The following is a 16391-nucleotide window of genomic DNA, read 5'->3' on the forward strand; positions in this document are numbered from 1 at the left end:
AGTAGAAGTAAACGATATCGTCTGCGTATGTACTGTTCCCTCACTTTCTTTAATTGCATAAACTTTAATGTGAAAGTAGTGTGGTTACCAGTGAGTACAATTTCACGTTATGTAGTCTGGTTAGCATTATACGCCGCGGAGACGGGAATGAGTCTGTTATAAGAGCATAACCATTAATCAAATTCCCTGGTAACCTATAGTATGCACAAAATGTATCATGGGTACCACACAAAACTCACTAAATGAGTGACAACGGTCACTCTCGCACTTCCCGAAGCTCTTCAGTCTCGTATGCACACACGTGCATGTGCAGAATGAGATGTCTCGCGGTGAGTGTGATATGCAGATATATCACCCTGTCATGTGATCGTTCTTGGCCAATGAACAGACAGTACCCAAGACAAAGGTATGACTACATTTTGCTGAGATGGCCGCCTCTGCTCTCAAATATGGCCATGATGGGTATCGTGATATCCAAGTTGAAAAATTAACAGCAACCCACAAGTATTTTTGGTCTACATACCTACAGTCTTGATGTCCTTGGGTGGAGGTAAGCCCAGGTCCACCTTCTGGAGTTCTTTGGGCATGGCTGGGAATTTATAAAAACATTCACAAATAGATATATTACAAATGGCACTTTGGTTTTAACTTAGTGAAGTCAATAGCACTTGTTGATATTTTCACTTGGTACATAATGTCCGTGTTTATTAAAATAGTGTCAACAAACCTGGGTGGCATTTAACATTAACTTTTCAACTGACAACACGGAAAAAATTCAGAAGCAAAAATCACAGTGTAATGACAAATGACTTTGATCCCCTGAACTGGTATTCCAGCCAAACCACCATATTTATGGCACATATTTTGGGGGACAATGTGAACACAACTTTTTTTAATCTAAAGATTGTATACAGAAGGCACAAAAAATGCTAATGTATGGCATGCCTTCAAACTACTGAGGTTGACGGTATGTTCTAGATTAAAATTTTAATTTTTCCAATTAAAATATTAGACATTTAATCCCTAACACTTTCCTCTCTGTTTCCACATCCCCAAACCCCAGCCCCTTTACCATAAGCTTCATTTTGAGATTTCAGCTCCAAAAAATGAATTTAGAAAGAGAAAAGGCGAAAAGCCTGGATGGTGTAAAAATAGATTTCACATTAACCACTTCCTGCCGGGCGACTCGTTTTCAGGTACATAGGCTTTATATACAGAGCTGGGGAGCCCGGAACTGGGACGAAAAAGTTGGACCTTGTAACAAAAGACCGTGCTCAGCACAAAAGACTGAGCTGCTTGGCAAAACAGACATTTTTTCTCAATAGTGGAAAGTGGAGATAATCCAGCCTTGTTTTGAAACAGTATACCACGGTTTGAGGCATTTAGAGCGAACAAATTACCACCGGGGACAAAAACTCTCCACCACCGCAGCGATGAGCCACACAGCACCGCTGCATGCTAGTCTGGCCCCTATCGAAAAGAGGCCAGCAGTGCACTTTGCTGGCTTCCAGAACAAAAGAATCTTACGTAACACCGCAAAATCTGAGCTCTTTTTCCAAGGCTGCAGGCCTGGCTGAAATATTCAGGAGTCAATGAAGTTTACCTGTCAGCTTTAGACTAGTGCCAAAAGAGTCCTTCTTGTGGGTATAAATGGCCATTAAAGGAAATGATGAATTTTTGAAGAATTTTGAGAATGGAAAATCTTGAAAAGGACCCGGCATCCTGTCTTGCTCAAGAAGAATCCACCAGGCAGCAAGTGGTTAACAAATTGGTGCATTCTACGGTGTCCCCATGTCCATGGGAAATTTAAAACCAAATGGGTGGTTCTGACAATACCTTGAGTCAGCTTCAATGCTGCGATGCGTTTCACTGCTGCTTGGTTCTTCACCACATTGAATGCTGTCACCACAGCAACCTTCTTGGAGGCTTTGAGCCCCTGTTGCTTGGATACCTTGGTACCCATTGTGTGTTTCTTCAGCTGTCTGTAACATGAAAATGAAAAAATCCCATGTTTTGAAAATATTCGAGACACGATTTCAGCCATTTGCTTGATACTGAACATGTCTTTAGCCGGGTACATGTATTTCACACACAGCCTTCGTTCTTTCGCCTCATTGGGAACCACCCAGTGCGCACTGATGGCAAAACAACAGCTGCTGCAGGAAAACAACAGGATGATCTACAAAAAAAGGTTGAATTTCTCTTGTCCTAGGCATCGTTAAACACAGCGGCACTGGTTTAATTTTGGGTCTTACTTTTATCTTGAGTGTCCTGCCCAACACACTGCAGGTGAAATCTGACAATTTTGGTGGGCAAAGTGTGTCTGTTTCATATTCTGGAACAGGCTAAGAGGCATTCCCTAAGAGTCTGCTATTGCCAAGTCAAGCCCAAATGTTAAAAAGAGCAATTTGGTGTGTCCTACATGTACTTCCATGGATGAGGGCAAGCCCAACTTTTGTGACAAAGTTGGGGACACCCAACTTTGGTTTGAAAGAAAAACTTTATGAAATACAGAACACAGGCACGCATGGAGTAGCACGAAACTGTGTTCAAATTAAACAGAGAAAGAAACCACAGTGAGTGAAAAAATGATAGACTGCAAGAAGAAATGGAAAGAGGACGGGATGGCAGAGAGGGCAAAATCAATGGAACAAAGTGATGTCAGAGTTACGTGAAGCAATCTTTTAACACCTCTAATACTACCTTTTGCTTCACCCATTTTTTTAAACTTAAAGGTGTGTGCCAGTCCAAAATTAATTTGGCAGCCTCAGGAAGTCTTCCTTGTATACAACCAAAACTTTTACTAGCTACACGACAGAGGAAGTTAATAGAAAACATGAAATTCATATTAATTCTAGCAGTTAAAGATATAGCCCACTAAATCTTACCTAATGACAACATCCTGAAAGTAAATAATGACCACACAATTTCAGGCAACACTCAACAAGAATTAGCGTGTGAAGTCAACCCTACCTTGACATGGTTTTAGCTTGTTTTCCTTTTTTCTTCAAATTTGATTTTTCTCCCAAGATAACCCGATTTCAGACATGCCAAAGTTTGTCATATCTGTCTAGCGTGTCTCGTGAACAGAGTACATCATGATACTGGTGCATGTACATGTACTTCTGGTGGTAAGTGCACTGGACAAAACTTGCTTGGCATGCTTACTGGGTACTCATGATTTTCGTGATCAGCATGACATCACTGGATCTTATTTCTTGACCCTGATTGGTCAGAGCCATTGGTGACTGCTGTGTTTAACCCCTCTGGACTCAGAGGGGCATGAGTGGTGGTGTGGTCAGTTGCGAAAACTCCACACATACATGTATGTATATTATTGTCCAATACACTACATGTACACTTCTACGCCCTTTTTTTTGGATAAGACTATGGCTGCATCCGAATCTGTTATCTACATGTACAGCTACATGTCGGTCTAGGACATCACTCCATTGGAAATATGTGCAGACAATAGACCTCGCCATACATGCGGCTCTGGACAACCGTTTCGGACAGGACCTGAGAGTTCCAAATACTGTATGTATAGTAATTTTCACAGTGTTAGACCTGTGTCCTAAAGTCAAATTTAGCAGGGAAAACATTGAACCATTTGAATTTTTCAGACCGGTCTCATACTAGGGTTTATGTATAGGGTGTCAAGTGATGTCTGTAAACAGAACTCTTTCCCATTTCACCCTTTCACTCAAAATAGGCCTAGGCCTATCTAAATTTCACTATTCCATGCAGTAATATTGTTGTGTTATCAAAATTCACGCATATGAATATTCATGTGCCTACATTTCCCATCATGTATTTTTTTGTTTACAATGCACGCTGACGTAATTTGAACCTTCTAAGATTCAAACGTCACTTGTCCTTATTTGGTGGCAAAGATGTGGAAAATCAAGGCATTTCCGGTGAGCATTTAGATTAGCTTACATGTAGGGACACACAAGTATTTTTTCAAATCTCGGCAACTTACAATTATGCAATGATTTCAATGACCCAGATAATGGCACAAATTCCAAACGAACTTTACAAGCGTAAATCATCTGCAAGTCAAACTACAGACGATCACTTTTAGGTGATTTTTTTTCTGAACAACAGAGGGCATGAAAAACATGGAGCATCAGAAGGGGCCTTGCAGTTTATAAATTGTTACACATAAGAGACATAATAAAAAACGGATCTGTATAGGATGCTTAATATTTCTGGGGAATATTTGTAAAACGTTATTTTCCTGGTACATGTATATTTCTAGTATTTCTGGAGTATTTGAGTTGCCATGTTAGCACAATCTGTTCCTATCTTACATGCAGGTCCAATTACAGGTATTGTAAAGCAAGCTGTAACCCATAGGCCCTAGGCCTGCATTACGTTATGGTTGGTAGTTCACGGGATAAAAAAGGTCACTAATGTATTGCCCTGTCCTTAATGATGTAATTTTTATGTGGAAGCATCTCTACCTGTATGTGAAATATTTTTAGAGATGTTTCTGTTTTGTTGAATAACATAAAAATAATATTTTTTCAGTTGTAACAACAAAAATAATTTGTACAAATAAAACCAACAAAAAAGACACCGGGTACTCTCTCCGTTGTTGGCTGACACGAGTGTAAATCGTGTTTTAATTGGCAGAACATGTGCACTGGTCCTTTTCAACCAAGGGCTGAAGGCTACAGGTGCTACTCTCCCACCGTGATGACCAAAGCATATTGGGAAGTTATCGATGAGCAGAAATCCATCCATCCAAAATTTAGAATTCCCGAAGCAACACTTCGGGATCATGTTTGAGGGAGAATCAGAGCTGAAGTAATGAAGCCTGGGAGAGATCCTCTCTTCTCGCTCAATAAGGAAGCTTAATTGACCGACCAAATCAAGAGAATGACTAGCTACGGATATGGCTATAGCCATTCAGAGGTGGTTGACATGGCAAGTTCATTTGCTGTGTCCTTGAATGAAAGATGCAGAGAAGAGCCCCTCACAGTATTTTGGTTGTACAAGCTTCTTGAAGAGCCTGAATTAAAAGTTAGAAAGCCAAGAGGTCTTGAGCTCTTTCGAGCAAAGGCTACATCAGAAGAGGTGGTAGCAATATACATGTACTACGAGCTGGATAATATCATGACCAAGCGCAACTTAAAGATGTCACCAGAAAGAATATACAACACTGATGCAGAGGGCCAGAAGTTCAATCCCACTCTACCCTCAATCATCACAGCACAATCATCAACACCTGCCGTTACACCTGGCAAAAGATCGCCCAATTACTATCAAACCTGTAGGTTGTGGCAACGCCCAGGGGCAGCAGATACCCCCGCTGTATTTCCCAGCAAAAGGATGAGACCGGAGCTCCTTAATGACAGCTCCACCAGCACTGACAGAACAGTGAGTGAAACCGGATGGTCCATTCCAAGTCAGACATCTTCATGACATACTAAACTCATTTTCAGAGGTCCTCTGTGCAAGTCACACATTTCACTGACAGTGACTGACGTGGCAAAGAAGAATAACATTGTACTCTTTCTTCTACCGGCACACACCAGCCACATACTTCAGCCCCTGGATGTTGGCTGCTTTGGACCCTTTCTGAGGGTGTACAATGCAGAATGCTACAGGTACATACGGGCCAACTCTTGTATCGGAATCGACAAATTTGCAATATGCGGGTTGGTGTACAAGGGTTATGAGATGGCACTCTCACCAAGAAACAAAAAAAAGGTCTACACGGTAGTGGCCAATTCTGGAGGGCACTCGACGCGCTGAAAACCGTCACTATTTCATGTAAAAACTTTGTTGAACGCATTTATTTCACGTCTTCACGTCTTGGGGACGATGAATGTTTGAAGGCCGTGCTAACCTGGACCCACTTGAAATTTTTGTTGCGACGTCAGACGACTGAGAGCCGAAGACACATTCTACTGTCCATGTCATAGTACGCCCTGCAAACTGGTACCAGTGAAGGGATGACTGACCTACCAGTATTGACCGATGGAATACCTGTTGAAGTCTGTGTTTGTCATCTCTTTGAAGCTAGCTGGTGTCTCCATTTGCTTGGGCCTAGTGGACTCAAAATATCCACAATTTTTGGAATTTTGACTAGTCCTCCATGAAGTTGACAAGGTATTTTAGGGTTATGTAGTCCAAACATTAAATAGGCACTGCATAAATTGCAGACATAGGGCTACACAGGACCCTCGTAGAATGACATAACATCCATCACGCAACCGTGTGAATATCGAATTCAGCCAAGCCGAAGTCACAGATTTCAAGACAATGATGATCGCAGTGTATACGTATGATGCTTATTCATCTTGGATGTACATTATCCAGTAGGTACCAACACTAGGTGGCTTAGATAGAGGTGTTCTAAAAAGCTTCAATTTATTCCTTTCAAATGAGTGGACTTGATGGGGCACTCAAATGAGTGGTCTTAGGGGGGTTCATTACCTTTAGCACTCTGTTCCTATTTTATGGGAACAAATTCTACTTTTTCGAAGTAACTTATCTAAACAAGTTGTTGGTGATGTCCTCTTACATATCAGAAAGAAAAGAGAACAGGGCTTTTGGTTTTTGAGAGAAATGTTTGGGTAAAACGGCAGCATACATGACCACCCCGAAGGTAGCTATGAATGACAAATAAACGAATGTAGTCTGGTGCCTTGACCTAGCATGCCTGGATGGGGATTCATATTGATGAATCCAAAGAGCCTGATTCGGGTAACTGGACGAAAAACAAAATGGCGTGATTCAACTGAGTGGTAGTCTTTTGCCAAACTTGGGTTAGAAATTTGAAGTTTCCATGCTTACATATTGTAAATATTTACCTAAACTACGCCCATCAGGATTGAGTAATGGTTCCTTAAGGTCAAAATGTTAGTTAGTTTGAGAAAGTGGACTTTGTTTCCTTATTATAGGAACAGGGTGCTAAAGTAATGAACCCTGTCTTAGGTGCACGAACATTGCCAATTCGAGGTAATATTTTTTCAGCCATGTTCTATTTTTTGCTCTGCCTCATATGCCTTATGCTTATTATGGTTATACCCAAAACGGGTGTAATTATTCTTCTATAGGCCTAATAAAAATTTGAAGCCAGTCGTTCCCTACGCAAAATGAATAGAGGACTAGGTCTACGCTTTAATTTACCTGTAGCCACATAGCCCCCCCCATCATGTCTTACGTGACATAGCCTATAGAGTACCGAAGTGAATACGTCATGCGCACATTTAGTGTGTAAAAGGCATTAGTGCAAGAACCAGCGCATGAACCAACACGCGCGCGTACTCCGTTCGTTTGCACTGCACTTTCTGGTTCACAGTGACGTCACACTTAGGTACTCTATAGCATAGCCTACATACTAGCCCAGGTGGACTCCCTGATTGTACTTCGTAATGAAATGAAGGCAACTTCTAACCTGGGCTAGCCTTAGCCCCACTAGTCCAAGGATGGATCGGGAGTGAGAGTCCGTGCCACACTAGTGGGCTAGGCTAGCCTACACTGAGCATACATGATACAGTGTACATGACATACTGCTTTGACGTGCATGCAAATAGCTCCCACCAACTTGACCAAGACTCAAGAGTAAAAATGAATCGAAGTTATTTAGCACGCCATTGTAGCTCGTTATAGTCATCACATGTTGACAGGTTTTGGACTTGTTCATGTACATGTATACATGTATATTACAGAACCTCTGCCCACATGACATACTTGCCTACTATGCCAGCTCGCTGAACTGTCAGGTACTCGCACTAGCGCTATGACGCGCCGCTGGCATGCTCAAGTTGTATACACACTTACGTACGTTGCGTCGCATGGTGATAAGTTGATTGTACTTTGTCGAGGCAATGTTTAGTTTTCGCTAAAAGCATGCAACCTTAATCTGCAAACAAACTACAGCATCTTTGATCTGCAGATCTCGTGCATACTTATAGATTATGTATTTTCCTTTCTCATGCAGAAAGTAATAGGATTCTGGTTAAATGCAAGTATCTTGTTAACTGTAGGAAAATTCAGACTCGAAACAAGTCTAGACGGTAGTGGCCAATTCTGGAGGGCGCTCGCCGCTCTGAAATCAGCAATATTCAATGTAAAAACTTTGTTGAACGCGGGTGCGAAACCTAAAAAACAACGAATACATTGACAGATGTATCCCTTCTCTTTCCGAAGCTGATTTTTAAACTTACAATATGCAGACGTACTCCTCAGCCTCGGGAAATTCACTTTTCGTGGTGACTGGCTGTCTGTAGTCACTGTCGCCGTGAAAACTTGGTAGTCACTCCCCACCTGTGCGTTTTGCAATTATTGTCAGCTTGGGGAGAGGCATTCCGGGGGGGGACCACATGCCAATTTTAAAAACTATTTATTTTATAGAAAGTGTCGACACTTTATCACATGTACTTTCCTTTTGAGGGATTTTAACCCCCCCCCCCAAAAAAATGATGCTCTTCATGAAATGGAAAGTCCAGATTTACAAGGCTCCTTTCCATTTTCCACTCGGGTCTGTAGCCACTTCCGCCGTCAACCGTGCATTGTCGCGTCGTGCTGTCGCATACTTGTGTCGTGCCGTACCCAATTGTCACATTTGGATAGAGGTAGTTCCTTAGTTTTGTTAGCTTGAGGACAACGGGGCATTGTTGTTTTTCATTATAATTAATAAATTATGCCCAAAGAGGAACAGGTTGAGAGCTTCATGGGCATCAATCATGGGGGACGGGGGGACATCCCCCCGTACCTTCAAGTTGGGGGATATTTTATTACTATATACATGCACTAACTCATATATAAGCTCATCCAGACTCAACTGATGCAAAATATCATCCATATTGAAAAACCAGAAACCTTGAGAGGGACTACCACTTAGGGGTGCAGTCTACTAATATAATTCGAGTGAGAATTTCTGGCCAGCTCACTCTCGCAATTCAAGTGCCTCCCACAGTATCATTCCAAAAAGGAGAATGTTTGTTGTTTGGCCCCCAAAATGGTGAGATTGTGTAAATCGTTGCCAGGATCAACTCCCTGGGGTTTTTATCTGAGAGCAGAGTGGCTAAAAAATACCGCTAAAAAATGGTCCTAAGTGCCCGAGAAAGTTGAAGATTGCCACTCGAAAAATGGCTGCAAGCAGACTTCGGAAAAATCACTTTCCGGGGGGTGATGTCGTTTTGTGGGTATAATTAAAAATTTAATTGATTAAACCACAAAAAAATAAAACGAAATTCAAACATGTGTTTCAGAAATCTAAGGGATGTTGGTATGCATGTTATTGGGCCCTGGACAATGCCGATTTTACACTGTTTTCATTGGGGATTGAATTAGTGGAGCGCATTCGTCTTGAACTTAGTTGAGTTAAATTCAGGATTACGGCCTGATCACTTTTCGTCTCAATTCTATGGGGGTTAGCCATGAAAATCTTTTTTTATTCGCCTTTTCCCGAAGATACCCCCAAACAGTAGTAAAACTACACACTCAGCTCTGAATGTAACCGCCCGGTTCTATTTAGTTAAAATAGGTGGAGCTTTATGCGAAAGAAACACCCCGAACTGGAAACTACCAGTCCCAAACAAATTCGTTATTTATAAAAATATTCTATGATCCCTCTTGATTATGGCCTGTCTTATTGTAAAAATCCCGTGGGACCAGGAAATATTAATGAGCTCGCGCGAAGGAATACAACGATTTGGAGGAATGCACCCTTAAAGGAGATCAACGAAGAGTGGGCGCGTATCGTAGCGCGTAAATGCATTTTGACGCGAAACGCTCGCGTAATCGTAATAAAGAACTGTCCTCCACAAAGCTCCACTCACTGCTAAGGTCTTTGAAAGTGTGCATCCACGTCGATGACTGCCTGAGTTAACGTTGAAGTCGCAAATACCTTGTAAAATAGCATATTCCGATCCTGATAAGCAATAACAATGAGAGGGGCAAGCGGGCAGGACCGGTTAGATCTGAACCGGTGCACTGCTGCCAGACTCAGCGCGGTGACGGGTATCGCCGCAGACACCGCCAGTCGCATCATTGCATACCGCCGACGCAAAAAGAGACTAGCTAGCGTGCGAGATGTTTTGGATGTGAGAGGGGTGACGGAAAAGGATTTGGAGGTAAAAAGCATTATGTGCCACGCTTTTGTTTTCAGGGATCCCCATTTGGAAAGCATTGCGCACGCGGCAGACCGTGACCCTAATTCCTGATGGCGTGTGCACAACCATATTAAATAGGAGGATTTGCGATTGTCAGGATAGGCCTAGGCCTACCGGTGATATTCTCTGATGTCGATGCCCCATAGTTCGTCATACAGAAGAAAAAACGTTATTTATATTGTGTGAAAACGGCTTGATGCCACTTATCATTTGGATCCCCAAATAAATATAAACAATCCCTGATCGTTACACTAAAACTCATAAATTTTGAATTTTGCTTTATGAGCATTTGTGTGAGGGAAAAAATGGCCGTGTATGCGGCTACTGCTTTTCCCGTGTTCCTTTGGCACTGTGTCTACTCTTCTTTTCTCCCCTTCCTCTTGTGATCCCCATTGTAGATGCTCAGGCAATCTACTCAAGTCCGTCGGCTGACTTCGCCGCGTTCTCATCAGGCCAAGACTGACAAGAGTCCTGTACTCAAGAAGTCCTCTCGGAGGACCGCCACAAAATATGTCCCTTCCCTAAAACAAAGGTCAACAAAAAGTCAACAATGGAAACCCAAGCCTACAACATCCAAGAAGGGCACGCAGACACTCGAGACTGGCAGTTCCTTGGAAACGAGAGTAAAAATTTCAGCTTTTAAGAGAAAAAAGGGGAAGACGCTACCCATAAAAAGAACAAAGGCCAGCAAGGTCTCCAAGAAGCCCCCTGAAAATGCAAACGAGGTAAGGAAGCCAGAGAAAGGGAATCAAAGTTTTATGATAAACAGACAATCCTCACCAACGGGTCTGCTACTGTGCAGAGAGGCGGATCGACTCAAAGCATCCGAAGGTTTGGACTACGTTGGTACCTACGGATCCCCTAGACCCCTCCTGACACTCTCTAGTCAAGGGGTTGGAGTGCAGCAGGCGAAGGCACAGATTAACAATTGCGCCATCACCGTGCACTTGATGGAGAGAGCGCCGCTGATGTCGCCCATGGTGACTGTTAACATTCCCTCTTGCGTTCTGGCTGAATCTGCAGGAGTGGTGGCTATCACTGAAGACAAGAGTTCCTCACATGAGACGCCGAGCAGGAGACTCGACGAAGACACTGCTGCACAGAGTATATTGGCAAACGGACTGAGACAGAGAAATGAGCCCAAGCAGTCGAGCCCTGCTGAGATCATCAACAAAAATGACCAGAATAATTCCAACAACCAACGGCCAGAGAATGAAGGAGACGAGGCCGGGAGAGTGAGTCCAGTGAAGATATTCCCTGGGGATCAGCAGGAGGGATATTTGGCAGGATCTGAAACTGACCATTCGCCTTCGAATTTTCTGCCAAATTTACCATCCCCCGTTGACCACACACCAATATCTCTAACAGTTGGCAATGATAGCGAGATAATTGGTTCCAGACCTACTGGAAGAAGGAAAACTAGATCGAGTCACAAGGGCACGGCCGAGAAGGTACAACTATGGCTGGAGAACTCCTCCTGCTCTTCCAGTTACTTCAACCCGGAGAAAACGAGTGTAGGCCTGCGAAACTTGTTCGATGGAGAGCCTAAGAGCCAACTGGCTGAAAAGTCCTTAATGGCGGGCACTGGCCCGTTGCCGACGACGACACAGGCCGACGATGAATCGGAGATGGTTGTTCAAAGTTCACTCGGCAAAGTGCGGTCTGAGTGCAAGAGAGAGTCGGAACGCGAACGGGACCTGCTGACGCCAGTTGCTGGAGGTGCAGCGGGTGGGAACGACAAATCAGTGCAAACGCCTCCGTGCTCTTGTAGATCTTGTCGGCGGAAGAGACGGGCTAGGAAACGGTCGGCTGAAGCGGCGGGACAGCAGTTTGAACACATGGGGACCAAGGACAATTTTTTCCCGAAAAATCAAGAAGAGCTAAGCACTGCCTGGTGCTCGCTCCTGTAAATAGCGGTGGTGTGATCAAAATAAGCGGTAAAAAATTGTAAAAAATTTGATTCAACAAGTCTGGGGGGAAATGTTTTAAATGTACGGGGACCCTTAAATTTAGGTCTAATCCTTTTGGAGATTTAATGATAACCCGCGAGTCAAAGGTTCATCATAAACTTTAGATTGAGACTGAGGCGACTCATAAACAAAAGTAACTTAATTTGGCCGAAGCCATTTTGAACGGGGGAATGTGAAATGGAAAATGTAAGCACCCGCGTTCAAAGATAGGCAGGGTTTCACCGTTCACAGGAACTCCGTAAAATTGAAAAGCGGGAAAGGGGGCTGGCTCGACACCACCTTTTTCCAACGACTCTTTACAAAGCAGACAGTGGCAAATGTTCACACGACTAGTAAAGGACATAAAGTGAACTCTTGAAGCAAGGGGAACTTAATGTTGGAGGGGGGCACGCACTTCCTCGTCAATGGTTGATGCCACGTCACCTCCAAGCAAGGTCTACGGAACACTCGGATGCCTAGGGCCGCTACAGACTACGCAATTTCTCCCTGACCATAATGTCAACCGTACCATTCGTTTACAAAGAATCACGGTTACCTTATGTGAAAAAAAGTTGAACACTTTCTAGTTTACAAGGAAACAACGCAAAGTTTTAACAGACGCTTTCCTCTTTCAGGAAACAGCAATGTTCTTTTGAACGGGCCCATATCGGATCCATGTACCTGGCGGTTCCAATGTACCTGAGAAGCATTTATGATTCATTATTATGAAAAGAAAACCATTGCTTGGATGATGCTAACAGAAACTGATTTTTATTTGTAAACTGACATTGGTGTACTGATACATGTATGTGAAATTATTTAAGGAGAAGGTTGTAGCACACTTAACTACCTTATGCAGATTGCAAGTGTCGTCAGAGTGTTGGCCACAGTGGTAGCATCTTTCAGATTGTTCAGTCCGCGGGTCCAAAAACGCTGCAGGCAAATTCATTGGCCTATTTGAAACAGTTGTGGGTAATTTTTTGTCTTTACTCACAATCTGCTAGCTCAAGGGCCCAGAAAAAGGACCCATCGTCTGCAAGCGCCATCTCCTCTCCCCGGTACCGGTACTCGTTCTATAGCCATGCTCCGACCAGGTTCCCCCCCCCAGGAATTGTTTCTCAATTCTGACATTATATTAGCAACTAAACCTTTCAAGTAACCTCCACATCAGTATTTCTAATCAATATATCTAATATTTCACCTTTCTTCATAATTGTTGTCTCTGTTTTTTATAATTAAACCTCAATATAATGCTGGCTGAAGGAAATGTAGCATTTCTTTGAAATCGAAACTTTAGTTTTGGAAAAATATTTGACTGTCACAAATTAAAACTGGTGTTTAGAACTAATGTTTTTAACGTTTTCTAGATACGCAAACAACATCAGGGAATGTGTCAATGAGGATTTAGTTCTGATTAGCTGCTTTTAAGACCCCCAATAATCTTTCTAGATTTAATGGGTTGTCTCGTATAACTCTGTTTTGCTTCCTCGACGGTTTGCCCAAATTTAAATGCAACAGCATCAAGCTGGAAAGCTGTTTTTCTGTCCCTTACTTAAGGCCAGTCTGTATTTTGCTTTGTTATTAAAATTAAGCATTACTTTATTTACCATGGATTCCAATTGCCAAGTCCAAAGCCCGAGGTTTTTCGATTCTTGCTTTCATTCAGCTTTCTACAGGTTTGAGAAAAACTGCCTTCTAAAACAGGTGTTCGACTCACCTGGCCACTCCGTCCTTTCGTAAGGATGGGTAAAAGATTGCAAAACAAAGTTGGGTCGTATCGCCCGTAAGCTGGTCTAGGAATCCCTATGCTTCCCTTATACTGCCATTCCAAGTATCTGGCATACATCTCAGGATGAGAATCCAACATCTTCAGATAGTCTGCCAGATCTTTTATATTTTTAAAATCACCGATGTAGATGAATGAATTTGGGGGAAGCAGCTCTTCGTAGACCTTCCGTTTGGGACCATATACGATGGGGACCACCCCCTGTGTTAAAGCTTTATCCCAAACTTTCTCCGTGATGTAATCCTCGCACTCAGAATTCTCCAGGGATAAATAGAATTTGTACTGTCGCACCAAGTGCACCTTGCATGTGGCTGACCACCTGGGTTGACATTGGAGATTCCCGCAGGCTCCGTATACGTCAACTTGAATGTAAGTCTTTAACTGTCTTACAAAACGCTCCCTTGGCCAGGAAGTGCTTTTGCAGTTACTTGCCATCCACAAAGTCATCCTGGTCTTTCCCTGCAGCCACTCATCAGGAGTTTTTGTCTCATTGACTGTGGGTATCCCAGGCTTGTAGAATCCGTATGGCGTGGTGATGTCAGATGCCCGGTGGTAAGTCCAAAGAGCGTTGGCTGTTAAATGCGCTCTTTTAAGGCTAGGTTCGCCTTTATTTGACCATGGCGATTCCCACGAGACGTATATCCACGTCTGGTTGGGATTCATGTCTACCGGTGGTGCTGGATTTGGAGTAATGTCTCTATTGAAGTGAAAGATGACAGCATCCATTCCTGTGAAATTATTTCTGCCGTCCGCGATTGTGACTTCAATGACGCATTTTTTGCTGCACTGTACGTCGGCACGGACAGCTGAACCTCCTTTTGAATTTTGCACCAGGCACTTCAGTGCAGCACGCTTCTTTGCATATTGATTATCTCTGTCGTATACCTGGACCTTATAATCACACAGGTCCACAATCTGTGATACCGTAGTTTTCGCGCGAGCTGATCTTCCCAATATGTCCTTTGCGGTCAGTGTGTCAAAACTTGAGCCGTTACCGTCCACAGAGATGGGATGGCGCCCTTTAAAATTGTCCATGCTAGTTACCTTGACAACATGTTGTAAAGATGCCTGTTGCTTGATGAAATAACTGTTAGGTTTATTATCAACCAGAACGAGTCTTAGTAAAATGTATGCTTGTACCAGGACGAATCCGGCAGTGACCAGGAGTGCTTGTCTCTAACAAGAAACAAAAAAAGAGCAGAGAACGTCGTTCACTCGAAAAGGACAAAACTTGGAGCTAGGTTGTTCACCTCATTGAAATAGGGATTTTTTTATATACATATGGTCATCATACCTAAATTTTTGAATGGCTCTGTGATACTTTTAAGGGCGAGAGGCTGAAACCCATTCCCGCCACCATGGACGTCGTGAAGGGGACAAGGGGGCAATTGCTTCACGGAAAAACATGTAGATAAGAAAGAGGGGGAAATGAAAATAAACAGAAAGGAATGCAAAGAAAAAAGGAGAGAAAGGGATGCAAGTTATGACCAGATGGGTATGAAAACAACTTGGAATCGACCTCTTTCCACCATTAATGCTTTGCCAGTTTGCCGGGGTGTGTTCGAATAAATCCCAGCGACGCGCATGCACGTCACTGAAGCCCCCCCCCCCACACACACACCCTGTTGTCACACCACCTTAAAATAGACCAAACAAATTGCAGTTGGGGTCGAAAATTTACATGTGTAAAAGCACGCTTAAACTGTCGTCTTTTCATACTGTAATGTCTTCTGGGAAATCCTCCCCTTTCTATATCTAATCAGTTACAACATCTACTCCGCTTTAATGCTTTATTGACAAGTTGTGAAGTTCACGTGAAGTGGATGTGGTGGTGTATCAGTTGCGGGAGAAAATAGTTGCCAAGAACCTGCAAAGTCTTAAATATTCTAATTATTAACACTTTCAAAGGGTATGTAAACCTTCGACCACAGCTGTGGGCAGGGCGACTTCTAACGGCGCTTGCGGAACGAAGGCCAAAAACCTTGAGAGTTACCAGCATCCCCCCAAAAAAGGTTGCTCTACTCTCTTCTCCATGTTTCCCCCAAAGAGGTGGCCCCAAAACGATAATTCCTCACAATAACTGCACTGCAGTAAGTACGCACTTGCCACAATTTCATCTAACATCTACATGTTTCTTCATATTTTTTAAATCTTACTTAATGTGCGTCCCGACCCATCCATCCTGAAAATTTGAGAATTGAGAAAGCACTCTGATAAAGTGTTGTGCTGAATAATGCCTGACATAAACTTACCAATACAGCCATTTTATAGTGGACACGATTGAAAAGAAAGCTGTGAATGTTGAGTCTTTCCAGAACTGTTAATTCCCACAGCCATCAGTAGTGACTAAAAGACTAACACTCGGATGATCAACCTCCATTATCATAAATACCACCTTTCATGTATTGTGTAGAGATTCTTTTGTCTATTATGGGTGTCGAATGAAACAATAAGCGTCTATACCATTTCACCGCGAGGCCAAACTTCTTGAGAAATGCTGTCGTAAGACCACACTAATGATCC

At 43.0% G+C, this 16391-nt stretch overlaps 4 protein-coding genes across 6 annotated transcripts in view; 2 read left to right on the forward strand and 2 right to left on the reverse strand.

The window, feature by feature from the left end:
* Positions 1 to 7822, reverse strand: part of LOC110979639 (uncharacterized) — a 37675-nt gene extending 29853 nt beyond the window's left edge. For 2 of the 3 annotated variants that reach the window (XM_022235638.2, XM_087132561.1), the window contains exons 1-3: positions 7708 to 7809; positions 1837 to 1982; positions 524 to 589 (exon numbers count right to left, since the gene is read on the reverse strand). In XM_022235638.2, the coding sequence (XP_022091330.2) occupies positions 524 to 589; positions 1837 to 1963 (193 nt within the window). In that variant the 5' untranslated portion in view covers positions 1964 to 1982; positions 7708 to 7809. Of the gene's footprint in view, positions 1 to 523; positions 590 to 1836; positions 1983 to 7707 lie in introns of all 3 variants that reach the window. The other variant, XM_022235639.2, reaches the window with a different exon arrangement.
* Positions 4930 to 5857, forward strand: LOC147800692 (uncharacterized). The gene is made up of 2 exons (XM_087136193.1): positions 4930 to 5282; positions 5451 to 5857. The coding sequence occupies exons 1-2, from the start codon at positions 4930 to 4932 to the stop codon at positions 5761 to 5763; spliced, it is 666 nt and encodes a 221-aa protein (XP_086992319.1). The 3' UTR covers positions 5764 to 5857.
* Positions 7823 to 9771: 1949 nt separating the features above from the next.
* LOC110979597 (uncharacterized) lies at positions 9772 to 13701 on the forward strand. Its single transcript, XM_022235555.2, has 2 exons — positions 9772 to 10094; positions 10532 to 13701. Exons 1-2 carry the CDS (start codon positions 9909 to 9911, stop codon positions 12041 to 12043), a joined length of 1698 nt encoding a protein of 565 aa, XP_022091247.2. The 5' UTR covers positions 9772 to 9908; the 3' UTR covers positions 12044 to 13701.
* On the reverse strand, positions 13686 to 14903 carry LOC147800693 (alpha-(1,3)-fucosyltransferase 7-like). Its single transcript, XM_087136249.1, has one exon. The coding sequence runs from the start codon at positions 14901 to 14903 to the stop codon at positions 13686 to 13688; it is 1218 nt and encodes a 405-aa protein (XP_086992375.1).
* Positions 14904 to 16391: the final 1488 nt, after the last annotated feature.

Source organism: Acanthaster planci, linkage group LG01 (genome assembly GCF_054643075.1).
Source record: "Acanthaster planci isolate LZ-2023a linkage group LG01, COTS_SCS, whole genome shotgun sequence".
Taxonomy (NCBI): domain Eukaryota; kingdom Metazoa; phylum Echinodermata; class Asteroidea; order Valvatida; family Acanthasteridae; genus Acanthaster; species Acanthaster planci.

Bases quoted from the DNA above. Each gene is read 5' to 3' on its own strand.
- LOC147800692 (XM_087136193.1), top strand. From the start codon at position 4,930: ATGGCAAGTTCATTTGCTGTGTCCTTGAATGAAAGATGCAGAGAAGAG. The intron at 5,283-5,450 runs GTTGTGGCAACG...ACTCATTTTCAG, and splicing joins AATTACTATCAAACCTGTAG to AGGTCCTCTGTGCAAGTCAC.
- LOC147800693 (XM_087136249.1), bottom strand. From the start codon at position 14,903: ATGGACAATTTTAAAGGGCGCCATCCCATCTCTGTGGACGGTAACGGC.
- LOC110979597 (XM_022235555.2), top strand. From the start codon at position 9,909: ATGAGAGGGGCAAGCGGGCAGGACCGGTTAGATCTGAACCGGTGCACT. The intron at 10,095-10,531 runs GTAAAAAGCATT...TCCCCATTGTAG, and splicing joins TGACGGAAAAGGATTTGGAG to ATGCTCAGGCAATCTACTCA.